General features: G+C 42.2%; 1 protein-coding gene across 3 annotated transcripts; it reads left to right on the top strand.

Moving 5' to 3' along the window:
* Positions 1–318: 318 nt before the first annotated feature.
* Positions 319–19,185, top strand: PARVG (parvin gamma). 3 transcript variants are annotated; one of them, XM_053387644.1, is made up of 14 exons: positions 322–860; positions 1,158–1,201; positions 3,894–4,018; positions 4,489–4,553; positions 6,146–6,248; positions 7,435–7,575; positions 8,475–8,590; positions 10,988–11,043; positions 12,055–12,077; positions 13,170–13,231; positions 13,337–13,405; positions 15,149–15,250; positions 17,221–17,293; positions 17,818–19,185. In XM_053387644.1, exons 3-14 carry the CDS (start codon positions 3,943–3,945, stop codon positions 17,895–17,897), a joined length of 966 nt encoding a protein of 321 aa, XP_053243619.1. In that variant the 5' UTR covers positions 322–860; positions 1,158–1,201; positions 3,894–3,942; the 3' UTR covers positions 17,898–19,185. The 3 variants fall into 3 exon arrangements, with proteins under 3 accessions (XP_053243620.1, XP_053243619.1, XP_053243617.1); XM_053387642.1 differs by having other exon boundaries at positions 1,155–1,201; XM_053387645.1 differs by lacking the exon at positions 7,435–7,575 and having other exon boundaries at positions 319–860; positions 1,155–1,201.
* The last annotated feature ends 790 nt before the right edge of the window (positions 19,186–19,975 follow it).

Here is a 19,975-nt window from a genome sequence, read left to right as displayed (position 1 = left end):
GAGGAGAAGAAGAAGTCCTGTTGCACAAGCAGAATTTTGCTCATACAGCATTACATACAATGCTCTGCCTACAAGAGACCAAATATTTTTTTTAAATAAGTCAATTGCAGACACCAGCATTATTGACCCCATTGTAATGTGCATGTTTAATCCAGATCCATAACTACTGCCAAATTTTTGTTTGGGCCATTGGACGCAATTATAACGTTTCTGAATGGTAGGAATGCGTATCCACCAATATTCCCATAGCTGAAAATGATATATTTTTGTCTATGCATCTCCTGCCTCCCCCTCTCCACCTGCTGCAATAACACATTGTTGACAGCTCACTGTTGTTTTCTGTTTGTTGCATTAATTTATTCCATTCTAGTCTGCCCTTTGCTTTCTTCTGAAATGGGGTGTGTTGGCAAAATGACAATAGCACTCTTTTAAAAAGGCAGAGCGTTGTTTAATCTCACATTAGCTCTGGTTGAATTTACGGAAAGTGTTTCACTTATTGCAGAATTTGTACTTAGAACTTATAAGCACTTATTATAAAAAGAAGCAGCAGCTTCACAATTGTTCTCAAAAGCTAACTAGAGACAGCAATTTCCAGGGACTGAGACGCACAGATGCCAGCAAGACCAGTATGTGTGAATAGTGACTGTTGGACGATATGGGAATGCATAGGTTGCGCTAATGTGTGAGGAACGGTGGTTTTGTTTTTGAAATGTCACCTATAGGAAGGATGTGCACCAACTTCCTCTCCCTGGTCGCACGACACACCAAGGCAGCATTCTGAAAGCAAAACTGATCCAATGGGGTCAAAATAGATTGCCTGCCTCAATACAGCTCTCCAAAGATCTTGCTTGGGAATTTAGGTTGGTACTTAAAAAGATTTCTTGAGTATTTTTCTGTGTTCCTGTACGTATAAATGCAGCCTCCTTGCTGTTGAATGTTGCTGCAAATTTACGAGCTTCAGTCTTGGGGACAGAACAAAACGAGGAAGTTGCTTTCTGCTGGCTGCTGATTTGCTTCTTTTAAGCATCATGTCTGAAAAAAGTTGCTATGATTTGGATGCTGGAGTTTTTAATATTTCCCCCCTAAAATGTCCATGGAGCATTTCCCCCGCTTTGGGACAATTTCTGAGTCTTTTGTCTCTGCTTTTTCCTTAGCAGAAAAGAAAAGAGTGAGTCCACATTCCTCAGTGGAATCTGCAAAAGTAAGTGGTTTTGATCTATTTCTCTGGGGTTTATAGTTAATAAAGAACTAACTCAGAAACTCCTATTGAACACTAGGGAAAATGATAACAGTTAGAACTACGGGTAGAAATTGAGCCTTTGCCATAAAGTTCATTGGTTTTCTGATTTCAGTAATGAAAGTACAGCTCAGAGTGTCATATTCTGCAAATGCCATTGGCTATAAATAAAATGTGACTGACTGAAAATATTCTGCAAATCTGCCCCCCGCCCCCCAAGAAGTGATGTTATGGATGGTGCCTGCTCTTGTTTGGTGTCAAAGGGAAGGCTCTCTCTGTCTAGGTTCTTGCATGACCTTTTTGTTGATGCTGAACTATAGGAATCTCTTTATTTATTTCCCAATTCAAATGCTCAGAGTAGTATATGTGTGGTTCTCCCACTTGACCTTCACAGCTCTGTGAGGCTGGGTTGAGAGAGAACGAGTGGTGATTTGAACTCAGGTGTCTCCAGTCAAAATCTACCCACTGCACTTCATTGCCTCTCCAGTTGTTACTGTAGTTGTTAAGGGTAGTTTAAAAATGTCCTGAAGCCACACCTGTCTGCCAGGTCCAGCACAGCTGAAAAGAACAGTTTGTAAAGTACAGTGGTACCTCGGGTTACAGACACTTCAGGTTACAGACTCCGCTAACCCAGAAATAGTACCTCGGGTTAAGAGCTTTGTTTCAGGATGAGAACAGAAATCGCACGGTGGCAGCAGACCCCATTAGCTAAAGTGGTGCTTCAGGTTAAGAACAGTTTCAGGTTAAGAACAGACCTCCGGAACAAATTAAATTCTTAACCAGAGGCACCACTGTATCAGAATGTGGGAGGGGGAAGAAGGTTTTGAGAACTGGCTACAGAAGACTGCTGAGAAGCAAGGGTTGCTTGGACAAATTGACTGGGAAGATTCGATACCAGAAAGACCAAAAGTTTATTGAGGACTGGGGAAAATTTACAGAATATCTGAAAAATATATGTGATACACAGACAACGCTTGTTGGTTTTGAAGAGACTCTGTGAAATAGTAAGAAATATTGCAAAAAAGAGAGTAAGAGGAAAAGGAGTGTTAAAAGGCAATATCATGTTTAGAAATGCGCCAATAAATAGAAATTTTTCGAAAGATTGACAGAGAAACTGAGGGAAGTCAAAAATTGAAGCATGAGTGTAAAATAATTTGTTGACTGTATAAAACTTGTTTGGAAAATGAATAAAAATTATTTTTTTAAAAAAAGAGAAGCAAGGGTTGCTTTCTCTTCACCTGCTCAGCCTGGGCATTTCTAAATGGTAGTTCTTACAAAGTTCACAGTAAGACTTCAGTACTTATCTAAAAATAAAAAAGTGGCCTTGTAAAAATGCTGCTCTGTAACTTCCCACTACTTAGGTTAGGGGAAGTGTGAAATTCTTAGAACCTTACAGAGGAAACCTCTCAAACTGAGCTTCCTGTGCTCAGATCACACATCTGGGCAGTCTGCAAAAAGCCAATTACTGTGTGTGGTGCCCAAGGTTGGAAGGCAGTAACTGCTCTGCACATTCCTATTTAGGTTTTTGTGGGTGACGGGGATCGGTCTGGTTCTCATGTTAATGCAAACCTACCTAATTTGCACTTCCCAAAACGATGCATGGGCCAAAGAAGAACTATCCACTGAAATCCATTCTTCTCTGATTTTTTATGCCACTCTCCAACCAAAATAATATGTACAGAGGTGTGCATTAGAGGAAAGTGTGCCTAAATGCATACATTAGCAAAATAGCATATGAACATATTAGAGAAAAGTATTTGCAATTTTTAAAAAAGGATGTTTGCAAACTGATGAGAAAATGTCCAGACTAAAGTTTCTAAAAATGAGAAACCAAGGGGAACCAAAGCTCCATCCATCTCTGCTACGGATATGCCAGCACCTTCCCATCCAGCTGCAGTGCTGAAGGAAGGCTTCCTAGATTTCTTTGGGAGCCTTGAAAACTGCAGTTGAAGGGACATGTAAGACATGCATGTGTATGTGTGCATCATGGTGTTTGCTGAGCTCTGAATTGGGAGCCTTGAGCTCTGGATTCAGAGTTTAGACATGAGCTCATTCTCCTCTATATTTCTTCTTAGGACTTCCTTTTATGAGCATTTTTATATTGAGTTAAATCGGAACTGGAGGTTCCAAAAGGTGGCTGGTATTAATATCAAAAGGTTAAGAGAAAGTCGTTGTGTGGGTTACAGCACTATTGTAAAAAAAAGTAGATTTCATGTCTCCCCCTCCCACATCTCCCTCTCCTATTTATATTATCTTTCACCAGGCATTTCAGCCTTTAATTTATACCAGATGGTCAATTTCCTCGTTCTTCTCAATTATTTTCTTATTGTCAAGTCCATTTTTAAAGTCCTTGCTTTCCCCAGGATTTATGCCTGTTTTGCTTTGTGAGCCTGGTGTGAAAGCCTTTCATCAGTTTTGCAGTGCTGCCCCCGCCCCCCTGCTGATTTGAATCCCTGAACAGTCAAAGGTTGTTCCCCAAAAGAGCCCCATTTTACTGGAGGTAAATGTTTCAAAAGACACCTTGGGGTCTGGAGTCTTATGTCATCAAAATAAGATCCCATCAACACATTTGCTTCAGTTACATAGATATTATTGCCACCGCTTTTCTCCCCTGGGAACAGCTTGCTCACTTGTATTTTTCTGCCATGGTTTCTAGGGGAAGTAAACCCAGACTTCCTGTTTGCAAGGGGAAGGAAACCAAAGCAATGGAGCCAAGCTTCCTCAAAGCTTTCCCAGAGTTTCAAGTCAATGCATTCTCAGACGAGGAGGACATTGCGCAAGGTATGTTGTTAAGAGGCGAAAGTGTGACCAAATGTACAAAACAGATTCATTAATTCAATATTATTTCTAGACTTAATCCAGTCCATTCCTGGATAGGTTGGTGTCTCCACCACTTGCCATTTCCAGTTTAGGAAATGCAAATATACTTGATAAATTAACCTAACTGAGAAGATTCTCTATCACAGCATTAAGTCAAACAAATGTGGCATCATTTTTATGATTTCCTTTCCTTTCCTCCTTTATCACCCTTCAAAAAAGATGATGTCACTTTGTATTCCCTTAATTATAATTTCGAATTTGTGATGTTGACCATTTGCCTTCTGCTGTGCTGGGCTTCCTTCACGGGTCCAAATTATTAGACTTTTTTGCTTGAATTGGCAATTTGGTGATGAAATGCTGATGGTTGTTCTCAGGGCCTGGGTGAGTTAGACTGTATAATTGTAACTGCTGTTTGTTTGTATCTCTTTTAGGAGAAAAGAGGAAATACATAAAGCCAACTTCTCGAAATGACCCTAAACTAGAAGCTCTACAAACAGTAATGCACTTTCTCCTTATTTTAGTTACCTTATGGTTTTTTAAGAACCGCATTTTCAAAGATAAAATTCCAAGTTGACAAACAGTATACTTGAGGACTAAGGGACGCGGGTGGCGCTGTGGGTAAAACCTCAGTGCCTAGGACTTGCCGATCGCATGGTCGGCGGTTCGAATCCCCGCGGCGGGGTGAGCTCCCGTCTTTCGGTCCCAGCTCCTGCCCACCTAGCAGTTCGAAAGCACCCCTAAGTGCAAGTAGATAAATAGGGACCGCTTTATAGCGGGAAGGTAAACGGCGTTTCCGTGTGCTGCGCTGGTGCTGGCTTGCCAGAGCAGCTTCGTCACGCTGGCCACGTGACCCGGAAGTGTCTTCAGACGGCGCTGGCTCATGGCCTCTTGAGCGAGATGGGCACGCAACCCTAGAGTCAGACACGACTGGCCCGTACGGGCAGGGGTACCTTTACCTTTATACTTGAGGACTATTTTGTTGGGAATCCTGGGAACAGAAGTTTGCGAAGGGCGCTGAGAGTTGCTGGAGAGCCCCATTTCCTTCACAGAACTACAATTCCCAGAGTTTCCTGGGAAGAAGGATTGACTGTTTACCATTCTGGGAATTTCAGTTCTGGAAGGGGAATGGGCTCTCCTAACAACAGTGTGGAAGTGACCCATCAGGCCTGAATCTGAAGTTGAGCATTTCATGTTGCCACTCCCATCCTGTGAAGCCCTCTTCCAGCAGAGACATGGCAGGCATCCTCTCTTTTGACTTTCAGGCATCTCTTCAAGACAGACCTATGGGCCAGTGTGGTGTAGTGGTTAAGAGTGGTAGACTCGTAATCTGGTGAACCGGGTTCGCGTCTCCGCTCCTCCACATGCAGCTGCTGGGTGACCGTGGGCCAGTCACACTTCTCTGAAGTCTCTCAGCCCCACTCACCTCACAGAGTGTTTGTTGTGGGGCAGGAGGGGAAAGGAGAATGTGAGCCGCTTTGAGACTCCTGAAGGGGAGTGAAAGGCGGGATATCAAATTCAAACTCCTCCTCCTCTTCTTCTTGCTCTTTGCAAGATGCTGGTGTGACGGTTCAGCAATTCGGGGATAATATGCCAGCAGGATAGCTCACTCGGTACAACATTAAGCTCTTAATGCCAGGGTTGTGGGTTCGAGCCCCATGTTGGATAAAAAGATTCCTTCATTGCAGAAGGTTGGACTAGATGACTCTTGTGGTCCCTTCCAACTCTGCAATCTATGATTCTATGAACTTTTTTTGTTAAAAATATATACTGCAATGAATTAAAATGTTAAAATATATCTTTTATTTCTCCACTTCAGATACTTATATGCTGCTTAATATTCAGAATTTCCAAGCAGTGTACAAAAACATGCCACTCTTGTCAAGTGCATGAAATTTAACTAAAAACACACACATATATGCTAAATTTAGGGCTCTTCCATTTTACTTTTACATTACAGTAACCACCAATTACAGAATTAGGATACTTTGGCACAGATTGTTGAAGTAAATCTGATTTCTATTTTTTAAAAAAGAAGAAGTGAGAAAATACCCAAATGCTGTTATTCAAGACAACATTTCCCCCCCACAGTTCTTTATGGATTGGATTAACACAACTCTGAAGCATGAACACATTGTGGTGAAAAGCCTTGAACAAGACATGTATGATGGATTAATACTTCATCATCTCATAGGTAAGCCATTTTTGTTTTAAATGTGGGCATTTGGAAATACCTGTATTGTGGAATAAATCTCATTACAGAGTGACCTCCTATAATTATTTATTTGCCAGTTCTTTTTCTTAGTTTACATGCAGATAAACCAGATAACTGAAATATTCTGAAGCCTGAATGGCATGTTTCTCCTCCCACACTCTCTATGTATTGGCTTTCTTGCAATTTGTTCCTGCCACAACTTAGTGTATCCTTGAAACACTTGCACACAGAATTAAGATCATCCTGTGCAGAAATAGCATGCATGCACACATAATGGTAGCCTGTTGTTCTTGTGTGACCATCATGAGCAGATATTGTGGGAGCCTGACAGGAAGGGAGCAGCAAAAGAAAATAACTTAGAAGAATATAGAATGAAGAAAGAGAAGAAGGCCTTGCCAACGGCAGGATTTTATGCAGAAGGGGAAAAGCAGAGACAAAGACTAACCCTCGAAAAGGATAAAACATAAGCACTTCTAGCCTTCAGTGACTGATAATTCATACGGCTTCGTGGTTCCTGCCACAAGTCCTTTATTTGCTGTTACCTTTTCTTTGTGTGTGTTTAGAGTTAGGGTAGGGGAGAAATGTGGCTAATTTGCACTTCTTGAACCAAACAACAGCTATCCTTCAACATTCAAACTGCTTCAAATTTTGCAGTACACAAAAGTGTGCATGCATATATTAGTGAAAATAACTTGCAAAATGCATTGTTGGATAAATTGCTTGAAAAATTGTGTAGATTTGGCAAAAATGCATATAAAAATAGGTATTTGGATAAATGTGGAATCATAGAAATCTAACAATACAGTATTTACAGTCCAAACCCCTGAGTGTTCTATAAGATACACAAAGGGATCTTTTGTCAATGACCTTTCGCTTTCATTTCAACGGTTGCCCTGAATGCCCTACGCCTAAGTGAATGAAGGACACTCACCTATTAGCCGTTAGGCTTTTCTACAGCTTTTCAGGCACAAAATGGCTCTGGAAGAGGCTCACACCACTTAAGATTCAGTACACAATGCTAGAAGGTTGGTGTTGTGTGAATTAAAATAAGCCACTTTTGTGCCAGGGCTTCCTGGAGGAATTAGAATACCCTGCAATAAATTGCTGAACCAGAAGTCAGACTATATTCTGCATCTTTCTTTCTTGTCTTCTTTTCAACTCCTAGAGCAACTTGGATCCCTCAGTCTGGAAGTAGAGGAAATTGCATTGACAGAGAAGAAACAAAAGCTTAAACTTGAAATTATTCTGAAATCTGTGAACCAGTGTTTACAGCTAGAAGAAAGCAAACTGAAATGGAGTGTAGACTGTAGGTATAAATGCAAAACACAAACCGGATACTGAATAATAATGTATCTCCTTCCTTTTTCTTATCTTGGGAATCTAGTGGTGTAGAGGAAGAAGATCCTCTAGACTGGAAGTAAAAGAACCAAATACCCCAAACAAAAGTTGTAACTCCTGACAAACTCATGGCTAAGTTTCTTATAACATTTGAAGGAGAAACACAAAGGCACCCACCCACAAAAACATGTCAGCATAAAAGTAATATTTTGTATAAAAGCCAGTCACCACCACCCTAGTCTTCCCAAGAAACAAACCCAGGTCTGGACTGTACAGATTAAAACAGCATTGATTCCTAATTGCTGGAGTCCCCAGGTGCTAAGTGCAAGTTTAGCCTTGCAGCAGATATTTCCTCCCAGATAAATGAATGGTGAGCATTAATTGCTGTGGAGGAAAGTTACTGCTGCACTTGGAGACAAGATGGAGTGTGGGTGGAAAGCAACTTTCCATCTCTGCCTCTCCGTGGCCTGGCCCTTGCTGATAAGGCGTGCATTTTATACTGCCGCAAGGGCCCTCCAGACACACACTTCTGTCACAAGGATGACCATTTTGCTAACTAAAACAACAAGGGTTCCATTGGTGAGGGATTCTGAGGAACAGAGACTCAGGGCCAGCCTAAGCGTGCATTTGTTTAGGACATCTTGGCCCACTGGGCCATAAAGCCCCCTCCTCACTTCTTCCAGTCAAGAAGAGCCCCCCACCCCACCCTGGCGCCACCAGGAGCTACATACCCCCGCAGCTTTAGAAAGAGTACCATTGTACTGAAATCTAGCATTTAAACCATTTCCAGACACGGTTTATTTATACGGTATTTCCAAATATGAATTGGTTTACACTTCATCCGTTTGCCTCGTGCTCTTATTTTAGCCATCTTCAGGAAGGACCTGCTGTCCACGTTGCATCTTCTGGTGGCCATCGCTGGCCACTTTCAACCAGAGCTCGCTATACCTCCGAACGTTAAGGTGGATGTAATAAACATAGAGGTACCGGAACAATTTTTGGTTTCTTTCCGCTCTCTGCTGAGCTTGTTAAGATTGTCTTTGCACCCTGAGGCAAGCATGTTGCAGTTAGAGAAACTGCTTGCGATGGTTGTGGGAGCAGGCACAGGAGCCAAGCATAGCCCCAGTTCTCATCCACACACCGACCTCAGGGAGGTGCTGTGGGGTAGGGATGGGGGGGTTTGGAGAGAGCGCTTTCACTTGCATTGTGGCAACCATGTCGCCATTCTGCAGCATAGTGTTAAGAGCGCCACCACCACAATTTGGTGAAGAAGGAGTGGAACCAGGATGGGTTTCGTAGGTCCACACTTCTATTTCTCACTAGTCTACCTGTAGAGTGGCTGGGGAAACCCAGCCAGATGGCCTGGGTATAAATAATAAATTATTATAAATTATTATTATTATAGAATCAGCAGCTCACATGACAGGCTGCAAGGCAGTGGGCAGTGCCTGGGAAACCCTGTGTCTTCCATCTCAGGTCCATCAGAAGTGTCATGGACCCTAGTACAAGGTGGATTGCAAACAAATATCCTCTCAGGGCTGTTTCCAGAACTCTGATTAATATTAGGAATATTAAAAACATGGATGCAAAATGTCAAATTCAAATGTTGAAAATAAAATGTCAAATTCAAATGTTGAAAACAAAATGTCAAATTCAAATCCTCAAATCCTTAACGTGATTTTTTATAACAAAATTCAATTACGTTGGACTTTGCAGTTACTTGGTGCTAAGTCTTATAAGCCAACCGAAGCCCTATTTATTCACCCCGACTTTGGGCTATGTCTGTGATGCTGCACTTTATAAATAGTTGTTTGACTGTGTTTGTGCTCCCCCCTTTTAACTGTGCTCTATTGTTTTCTGGTTGTATGACTTGGTTGTGTTTTATTGATATAGTATCTGCTTTAGAATGATTTGTATAATGAAAAGCAACTAACAAAAAGAAATGGATAATCTTATGATTCTCTTGACATTTTATTATTAGATGTGAATATTATAAGCTGTCCACTCTGAAGCAGCACCACATACTAAATACCACTACATATAATGCCATATCTGTTAAATGTTAAATACCATTGCATACCAGCAATTAAATTAAATTAAACATTGCATGCTGACTATCAAATACTGTCAAATGTTCACTGTCAAACAACTAATTCTGAAATCAAATGCCATGTCTCAAAATTAAATATCACTGGAATTGATGTTGAGATATCAAATGTTCACTGCATATATAGTAAATATACTGAGATAATATGTATGCAATGAGTAATTGACATCAAAATTTGCACTAATTCATCATTTTATCACACTGTTAATAAGCTCATGTGTAATGCTAAGCTAAACCATGGCTCCCAGAGAAGAGATGGTGGCTCCTTTGCTTCTTCCTGGCCTTTCTTTTGCTAGTTTGGCTTAATGTGTTGTCCAAGCCCAAGCTCAGGGTTTCGCTGTCTCCAGACAAACTTTGTCCTATGGTTTACAGCTGATGCTTTGTCTGTATCACATGCTAAACCAAACCATAACTTAGCTCAGTGCAGCACTGCAGCAGAATGAATGGGGAGGAGCAAATTGGCTGGGATTTCCTATGTGTGAATGAGGACTATTTACTACTTACTTACTTAATCCAACCTTTTCCCCAGACAGGGACTCAAAGTGGCTTACAGATAAAAGAGAAACAAGTTAAAAACATTTTTTTCAAACCATTAAAAAGCAATTAAGCACTAACTTGTATAAATACTCAAACAAACCATATATCCTATAGGAATTCTATTGGCAGAAAACGTGTGAAGTTGCACTGCCAAAGTATGCAGAGCAGGGAGGGTATTGGGCAGAGCTATATGAGCAGAAGCAAACCCAGGATTCTCCACTCCATGTTTGCTGATGCCATTCCAAGGGGCATGTTTGTGTTTGCAGTGCCAGGAGCAAGATCACCATCCACGGCTCCCACTTTATTAATTTTACTTATTTATTTATTAAAACACACATTTTGTCTTTCTGCCTTGCAAACCCTCAAGGCAAAAGCATCTCAGAACCCATAGTTAGGGATGGCGAGTGGCAGGGGGAGAGTTGCCGAGGGAAAACTTATGGCATTTCTCCTTTTGGCAGAAAACACAAGGTTGGGATTGTGTTTTTGTTGAGGATGCTCTGTTTGACCCCAGAACGTGTAGATTTTGCCTAAGATTTTGCTATAATTAAGATGCAATCCTATACCTGGTTACCTGGGAGTAACCTGGTCAGTCTTCCTTCTGTGTAGGAATGCCCAAGATTTCACTATAAAGAAATCTTGCACAGCACATGCCTGAGGTATATTGTTCCCCTTTCCTCCTTTTTTTGCAGTTAGTAGTTGATACCTTCTTTTTGCATCCTTTCTTTCTATTTCATAGCATACAGCGAACGGATTTAAGACAGAAGATGCAGTTGAGTACATCACCGGGAACAGGTAAAAGACAAAATTTGCCTTGAACTCTGAAATCTGTCCCCGGACCTCTTCTGAAGGCTGGCGGGGGGAGAAGGGCTTTTCTTCCCACCGCCAGCCTTCAGAAGGCTGTTCTGAAGGCTGGCGGTGGGAAGAAAAGCCCTTCTCCCCCCGCCAGCCTTCCTGGACCTCTTTTGAAGGCCGGCGGGGGGCGAAGGGCTTTTCTTCCCACCGCCAGCATTTAAAAGAGGTCCCCGGAGATTTCCCTATGGGCTTTCGTCTTGCGAAGCAAGCCCATAGGGAAATTCGTCTGGCGAAGCACCTCGAAAAACGGAAAACTCTTTCTTCTTGCGAGTTTTCCGTCTTGCGAGGCATTCGTCTTGCGAGGTACCACTGTAGTCTCTACTTATGTGTCAGTTTTATTGTGCAAATAAAGGTTAACAAAGAGTAGGAAATGTATTGTGTTTGGTACTGGTTTTTGTAAACCCCATAGAGTTCTTTGTTTAGGTGGTTTTGGAAATGAGTGCCAATTCATCCCTTATTTGTTGGCTTCTGGGCTCCTGATTCCTTCTGCGCTCAGACCATGACACCAGGCAAGATCTTGCCTCTTTCCGCCTTGGCTTCAAACATCAGAAATGCCATTTGCCTTCTATGGGTTTGTCCTTACCAATATCTTTTATAATCTGTTATGTTAGACAATTTCTAATATGAGAAACTACGCTTATAAGATAAACCTTTATTGACTTTTGAGCCAGAGGCTCAGGTCACAGCCACATTTTATATTTCAGTCTCTTATTTCATAGTGACAAATTCTAGAAAGGCAGGCATGTGAATCTGTTGCCACAAAATAACCGAGGTTGGAGTGCTGTGCAATTTTATGTCCAAGTAAATATGCGTCAGCTTCTGCCACATGAGGCTTGTCGCACCCCAGAGATTAACTATTCAACCAGAGATATTGTGGGCTGCAACCACCTGCTACTTCAGATGCCTGTTTGCTTGTTTTCTAACTCATCTTTCCTTTTGTTGGGTATTTAGGGAACCTGACGAAAGTTCTTCACGTAAGTTACAGAACTAAGGACTTATTCCAGTGTGTCTCCACCATGATCTGTTTTGAAAAGCTCTGTGGCAGTTATTGTTCTCTGCAAAAAGCCTCATATCTTCATCAACGACAATCTCCTGATGCTCTTTCTTAAATATGAAGAACTACCATTGTTTTACTAAATTTCTACACATAGCAGCAGAAAATAATTCTTCTGAGGTTAGGTATGAGCTGGAAAGTCACCTGGGGCTGTTGAGACTTATAACGTTATAATTGTAGCTGTGCCCATGTAATTCAGATGAGATTGAATAAATTGCCCACGTACTCTTATACTGCCTGCTATACTATGATAGCTGAAAAGAACTAATTCAACCTTTATTAAGGAAACTAACTACCTAGCTGCTTATGGGAAATACCTTCTTGCTGACAAAGCCGCGAATGAATACTGATTTTAGACTCTGGATCTCAGACTTTAGCTGATGGAGTATTCCTTTTAATGTTAAGAATGTTAAGAAGTATATATGACATTTCCGATTTTGTCTACCGCTTCTACCTCAGGTGCTGATGTAGTTATATGTGTTATTATCGTTCTTTCTGTTGTCTTTGACTTTGACTGTAATAAATATTGATTGATTGGACTTTCAACTCCTGCCAGTCCCAGCCACCATGGCCATAGTCAGGGGGGATGATGGGAGTTCAGCAACATCTAGGGAGCCCCCCTCATAGATTTGATGCTTTATTGAATAAACATACAGGAAGACAGGTTCCTGTCCCAAGGAATTTCCAGTCTAAGGGTGCAGTCCTAAGTAGTTAAAAGTCAATCTCATTGAGATCAAAGCAGCTTTCTCCCAGAGAAATGGGTATAGGATTGCAACCCACATTTCTGTAGTACAGAATGACAGCATCGGGAGGAAAAGGCAATTGAGAGGATGGGATGGCACATAGACCCACAAGCCCACAAAGAAGCCATATGCAGAGCACTCCACCTCCATCCTCCTTTGTTATTGGGCTAAGATATGGGTCATTGTGACCTGCATTGCAAAACATAATACAGAAAAACTCTCATGTGGTGAAATATATTGAAAATAATCAATTTGGTACTTTACTCTAGAAGCTGAAATCTTTGATGAATTAATGGCATATGCTCCAGAGAAAGTGGATGCAGTGAAAGAGGTAAAACAAACACCCTCAGGTTTTTGTTTTGTTTCCCCCCAGACAATTTATAATGTGATATATAACCAAGAAACAGTGATTTAATGCCATTCTCTGTTCCTTTAGGTATTTTTGAAGTTTGTCAACAGACATGTTGGGAAGTTAGGACTAAGTGTGAAAGACATTGACTCTCAGGTAAAAATATCCTGCTCGCGATCCTATGTTGCATTTAATTTATGAACTGCTTTATGGTGTTTGCCCTCACATCAACCCTTGGAGGCCTATCACTAAGCATTTCCCTTTACAGATGGGAAACATGGGTTGGGGCTGCAACTTGATGAAGGCCACATCATAAGTCAGTGTGGAGCACATGAACACTATATAGCAGGACTGTTGGAACCGGGGATGAAAAGCCAGCTGGCTTGGCCCCAGCCGAAGCGTCTCCCTTCTCAGTCTTGCCTCTGTGGAGATCCATCAGTAATACTCCTCCGACATGTGTCTGCAACTCAAGCTGTTGTGCATGCAAGAGCACACATTACTCAGCGGAGTAAACACACAAAGATCAGGCTTGAGGCGTGGATACTGTACTAAACTATGCATTTATTCTACATAAATCAGGACAAAGAAAAACATGGCCTCTCTCCTTGTTGTTCTTCTCAGAGGAAGAGAAAACAAAAGCAATGCAGAGCAGAACTTCTGCTCACGGGATTCCAGCAATCTGTGCTGGAATGTAAACAGACATGTGACATATAACAATCCCACATATCTGCAGCAAAGGGTGGGATGGAATTCCAAACAAGGACTACTTCAAATGATGGGAAATCAAGTTTAAACACCTGCCTCACGTGGTTAAGAAAACAATTTATAGCGAGTAAGCATGCTAAGTGAGGGCTTCCTTGATTTCATTCTTCATTTCAATATCTCAGATGCTTGCAGGAAGCCCATTTTTAAAATTTATGTATGCCATTATTATTCCTTCCTTCTATCAGGGAGCTCTGGCTATGCACATAGTTTCCTTCTCCTATTTTATCATTTCCATGAGCCAGTGAAGTAGTTAAGTTCCAAGATAGTGACTGAAAGGGTCACTGAGTGAGCTTTGTGGCTGAATGGGGATTTGAACCTGGACCTCCCTGGTCCTAGTCTAACCACTACACCACATTGGTGCACATCTAAGTTTTTTTGTTGTTGCATGCATAGAAATTAAGTGGATTAATTAGATATGCATGTGTTTGGAAGCATGTGTATCATGCATTCATATTCATTGGACTCGGGATTTGCTACAGCTTCCCACCAAATGTGCATCTGGTGGCAAACCCAGGTTCACTATGGCCTAACGTGTGCAGTGGCCCAGCATCTGCAGCCAAGGTGGGGCTTGAATCTCTTCTTGCCAGATGCAAGTCCAGTTTTCTGTTCTCTGCTAACACACATTAGTATCCTGGAAAGTGAAGTGATGCAAAAGTTTTTCATATATCCCACCTACAAAGAATTTTTAATTCTTGGCATAAGATCAGCACTAAGAGAAATCCTTATCTGGATTTTGTCCTTTGTCAAAATAATAAGCAACTTTAAAACTTGATCTATATAGTTGACATGATTCTTTCATTCAAATGGCACTGGAATCTAGCCAGAGATAAATGACTTACCTGTCACACTGATAACCTATGAACTGGACCTGAAGTGCTGAAATTTGGATTCAGACTGTAACATACAGATGTGGGTGATATATAACATATAGTATTGTAGCACTTTAAGAAGTTTTTGTGTGACTGTTTTGTGCTGCTGCACACAGAAGCTTTTGTAAGCCTTGGGGGCAAATATGAAGAAGCTTCTGTCCAGCAGGAAAGTTCTTTATTTCATGGAGGTCTTGTGGATTACAAAACTGACCCTGCGATCATTTTAATAATCTTTAATGTAATGCCTCTGTTCATTTCCCCCCAGTTTGCAGACGGGGTTATTTTACTCTTGCTAATTGGGCAGCTTCAGGGCTATTTCCTGAATCTGGGAGATTTCTTCCTGAAACCAAGTTCCCCTGCAGAAATGGTAAGTTATTCTTTATGCACCCAGTTGTGGCTACAGGACATTTGGAGGCCCCTAAACTGTAATACGTAGGACACACAAATATTTTCCCCACATTATTTCCAAGCTTCTTAGGTGCCCTATGCAAAGGGAATAAACCGGCCTGTAGCAAATCCCACCGCTGTGTCACCAAAGTGAAGCGGATCCCACCTCTCTGGCTACCAACTGTGGCAGAACCCACTGACTTATATACTACATGTAACCTCCACAGTTTATCTTTGTGGTTTATGTAAACTTAGATCCTTGGAGACTCAAGCAGAAGTTGAAAAAATAAGACATTAGTTTTACAGAATGAAGTTAATAAAACAAAGGATGTGTCAGGAGATAATGTTCTTTCAGGAAACAGTTAACTTATTAATAATTATACTTAATCTAGTGGATGATACAGGCTTCTAAACAAGGTAATAAATGCACAGCTTTTTTTGAATGTCAGCTGCTTTAATTCAGTTATTACTCCTCAGTTAGATGTTACAGGTTTCTAGACAAAAGTTTACTTCCACTTCTTTCACTTGATTTCCTAAACTTAGTTGTTGTGCAGGTGTTACAGCTTAATACTTTGGTTCTTAAACAAGGAGGTGGTACTTTCTGTCCGTTTCCCAGCCTTTGACCAGTTATACTCCTGAGATACCTCTGGCCGTCAAACAGACCCAGGGGATCCCCATGCACCCCTTTTGCCCGGTTTGGGAGTCTCTTTCTGGAAGATCTCTCTCCTCCTGACTGGAAGGAGACCCAAGGAGACTTTATCCTCACATCTTCTCCTTCTCCTGTCTCAAACTCAGTCTGAATGCTCTCCCAAGACACTCAACACCGTCTTCCTATCTAAGCTCAGAGACTCCTTTCTCTAGCTGTAGATATTGCCCCCAGGGCGGATGTTACACACACAGACCAGGACCAACTCTCTTTCTCTCCCTCCTGCTCTCTCTTAAACCATCTCCCCATCAGAATCCTCTCTCTGAAACGGCTCCTTTTATTCTCCCTCCCCAAGTGCTGGCTCCGCCCACCTTTGTCTGTCTGTCTAGGTAGCCAATCAGAGAGAGGCTCCAGCCCTCTGGTGGAATTCTGAGGCACTGCATCACCAGACTCTGGTGTGGCTCAGCTGTCCGTCACATGGCCCTCTTGGGGTGGTGTGCATTTTGGCGTTCACCTGACTTTGCCATGTTGGCCACAGTGATCGAAGATATCTCTCCCCTCTGCGCCTTTCTCGTGGGGCATTCTCAGTCCGCCTGCCTCCTCCCACTCTGCCCACCCTACAGGCAGAGGCTGCCTGGGGGAGGCTGCATGTGTGATCTGTTTTTTCTGCGCAACGTCTTTGTGCGGCTCCATTTGTGCACGGGCGGCGCAACGTTACACAGGAGGAGCGCAAGGTGCGATGTTTCACTAATGTTAAAGGCGCAGAGGGGGAATATTCAATCGCTGCTCTCCTCCTGTGTAACGCTGCACCGCCCCTGCACAAATGGAGCCGCGTGAAGACACGACATGGCAAAAACAGACTGCATGGCACCACATGGCAAAAACAGTCTCCCTCCCCGCTGCAGGGCGGGCAGAGTGGGAGGAGGCAAGCAGAATACTGTATGGAGGCTCCGCTGGAAAGGCGAAAAGTGCTAAAAGTAATTGGAAAAAAAAGCTTCACCACCACCCCCCAAAAGCTCAACTCTGCCCCCCCAAAAGCTCAGTGATTGCCAGTGAGGGAACAGCTGATAGGTGGCCTGTTAGATGCGTGGGGCTATTAGCCTCTGGGCAATCCTCCCCCCAAAATTTCAACAAGTCAGGGCAATTTCCCCCCATTTTCTTTTTTTTGGGTCCCCAAAAATTGGGGGCATCCTGTACATGGGGGCGTCCAATACACAGAAAAATACGGGAATATGTTGTTGTTTTCCATTGGCGATAATTTTTCCAGAATTGACACCACCTTTTCTTTTGTTGACCCTTCTCAGGTACACAATGCAAGCCTTGCAGTAGACTTGCTAATGGACGGAGGCCTTCTGAATGTACCTATCAACCCTGAAGGTTAGTCATTGTACAAGAAGGGGTGCGTTTTCACTTCATGTTTCCATATCACCTTAGGGGCACTTCTCAGATGTGTGGAACTGTTAATCATCACATGTCTGTATACATTCCAGCATTAGCTGTTGGAGCACGAGAACGGATGTTTTGACTTTCACAGTTCCGTTTAGGTATTGCTTTTGTTCCCTTCTCTACGAGAGCATGAAGGAGAGGAGACATGTTCCTTTTGTTCTGAACTGTCAATAATAAAGTAGCTTTAGTGCCCCCACCTCGGGCCTGGATTCTGTTGATGATTTGTTTACTCGGGCAGACACGCATAATGGCGATTGGCTGGATGCCCATCCTCCGGTTCAGACGAAATCCCAACCATCACTTCTGTTCCTGAGCTTTGGGTTTGTGGTAGCTGCCTTGGTTTCCCCATTCCATTCTAGGGAATGCAAATTCAATGTGTTATATGGGCTGTTCCTCTTTATCTCAAGGATGTATAATTTACCCATTCTACTTTTGTCTGCCTTATGTTTTCACAGATCTCGTGAACCGAGATATGAAGACCACGTTACTAGTCTTGTATTGCCTATTTTCCAAATACAAGACCAAAGAGGCATGAAGTACAGAAATCAAAAGGCCTATGCCATATTTGCTAGTGAATAGTCTAATTTTCAGTGCCGATAATTGTTTGATGCTTTGCATCTACATACAACTGATACATATTGTATGCGTACATGAGAATATGTTTCATTAACCTAAACTTGGTGGATGCTGACATTTACTGGTAATTCTTAAGGTTTTACGAGGGTCAGAAGGAAATGGCAGGTAAGACTTAAAAGAAATCAGCATGGCATTTGAACATCTACTGAACGCAGTTTGTATTCTTGTTGGCACCTGTCTGTCTTGAGAGACAATGGAGTGTGCCTCTGGGGGTGAAGTCAAACCGTTGTGTTTGCAGCACCAAAGTCGCCTTCCTGAGGCACAAGCCTGGGCCACGTGTCTGGAGGTCCTGGGCTGCCCAGATGACAAGACCACCCTATGTGGTCCAAAGGAAAGCAGAGCAGTATGTTTGGCACCAGCTTGGCTGCAGGAGTTGCTGGGGGGGGGGGACATACAATACACCATCCAACAGTCTTAGGGATGCTACTCTGGGTTTGTATAGGGTTTACTCCTTGGTCTTTTCTTCCTATGAAGCTATCCTGCAAGGCAGCAAAGGTTTAGAATCAGAGTTTTCCTTCTCCTAGCTGGGCTACCTTCCAGGTTGACAAGCCCCACCTGCACCTAACTTCCCTCTACAGCATGTGCAGAAACCACCTTCTTGACCATTGGATCCACTATTGGTCTCACCTGCTCCATCTGCTGGAGCCTGTCTCCACATGCAGGAAAAGTCCCTAGCTCATCAAAGGTTTGAAATCCATTAGCTACCCTCACCCGGTTTAGCCAGCCAGTTGAAGCAGTTCCTGAGGTGTGGCCACTGTCATATGCTGACAGCTTCTAGGAGTGTATGGTGGGGACCAAAGGTGGACAAACAACTGCAGAAAGAGCACGACATATCTACCCTACAGAGGTACTACCCCTCCCCTAATATCCCCATACAGCCCCAATGCACTTTGTAGTCTTTGACATTTAGTTATGCACATAATATTTTCCCCTGTGCACGTTTTAAAATCTTCAGAATTACCAGTAAATGCCTGTATTCACTGTTCAGTAATATGTGTGTTTTTGTTGATGCCAGTATTATAGCCTCACCAATTTTGATGTCCTTAATAAGATTCAGATTTGTATAGCTATAAAGTTCTTAGATGATGTGCAGTCTCCTGGCCATAGCTTTTCCTCCAGATTTAATTATTTCCCCATAATTTCTCCCAAGATGTCTGCATGTATATCAATAAAAAGTTTCTGGTGCATACAGAGGATTTCAGAGAAGAAAATTATTCAAAGGGGAGCTTTTCAGTACAACCAAAAATGTTTATGAAAAATGGTGAATAGTTTCAGTGCTTTTGTTTTTGCCTGTCGTGTTTCTCCATAGGTATTGTGAATCAAGATAGGAAGATCACACTGCAGGTTTTGAACTGCTTATCTTACAAATACAAAACTATAAAAAGCAGAAATCAAATACTGTAACCATATTATGTTTTATTTAACTTTTTAAATATATTTATTTAGTACTCTTTACAGCAGGGGTGGTAAATCTGTGGCCCTCCAGATGTTGCTGGATTCTGGCTCCCTTTGGCCCCACTTGCCATGACCTGATGGGAGTTGTACTACACTAACACCTGGAAGAGTACTAAATATAAATTCTTAATCTCTTCCAACCTCACAAATGATCTTACCAGAAAGGGACTTCTTGAGAGGTGAATTAGTATCCCACTCAAGACCTCTAGGCATTTTGCAAAACCTGAATTAATGGGTCCCGATTCTGAGCCACACTTCTTGGACCTACACTTGATTACATTGATTCCCATTGTGATTGCCATTCTGCATAATTTCTTGTTGCGCATTATCCTAGGGTCAAGAGATCAGACAAAGAATTGTCTTAATTTATTGGCTTTGCTGATATTCATAAGAAAAACTAAATTCTTTTTAGTAATGCCTGAAGGATAAGTGGGTGCTTTGCAGAGACAGCCAGAGATGCTCACCAACCACAAACTCACTGAAGGCCCAGCTGTGGCTTACTTAGCATAATGGCTAATAAAG

Source organism: Podarcis raffonei, chromosome 5, assembly GCF_027172205.1.
Source record: "Podarcis raffonei isolate rPodRaf1 chromosome 5, rPodRaf1.pri, whole genome shotgun sequence".
In the NCBI taxonomy this organism is placed as follows: domain Eukaryota; kingdom Metazoa; phylum Chordata; class Lepidosauria; order Squamata; family Lacertidae; genus Podarcis; species Podarcis raffonei.
The sequence above is the reverse complement of the archived record's forward strand: the minus strand, read 5'-3'. Positions and strand labels throughout refer to the sequence as shown.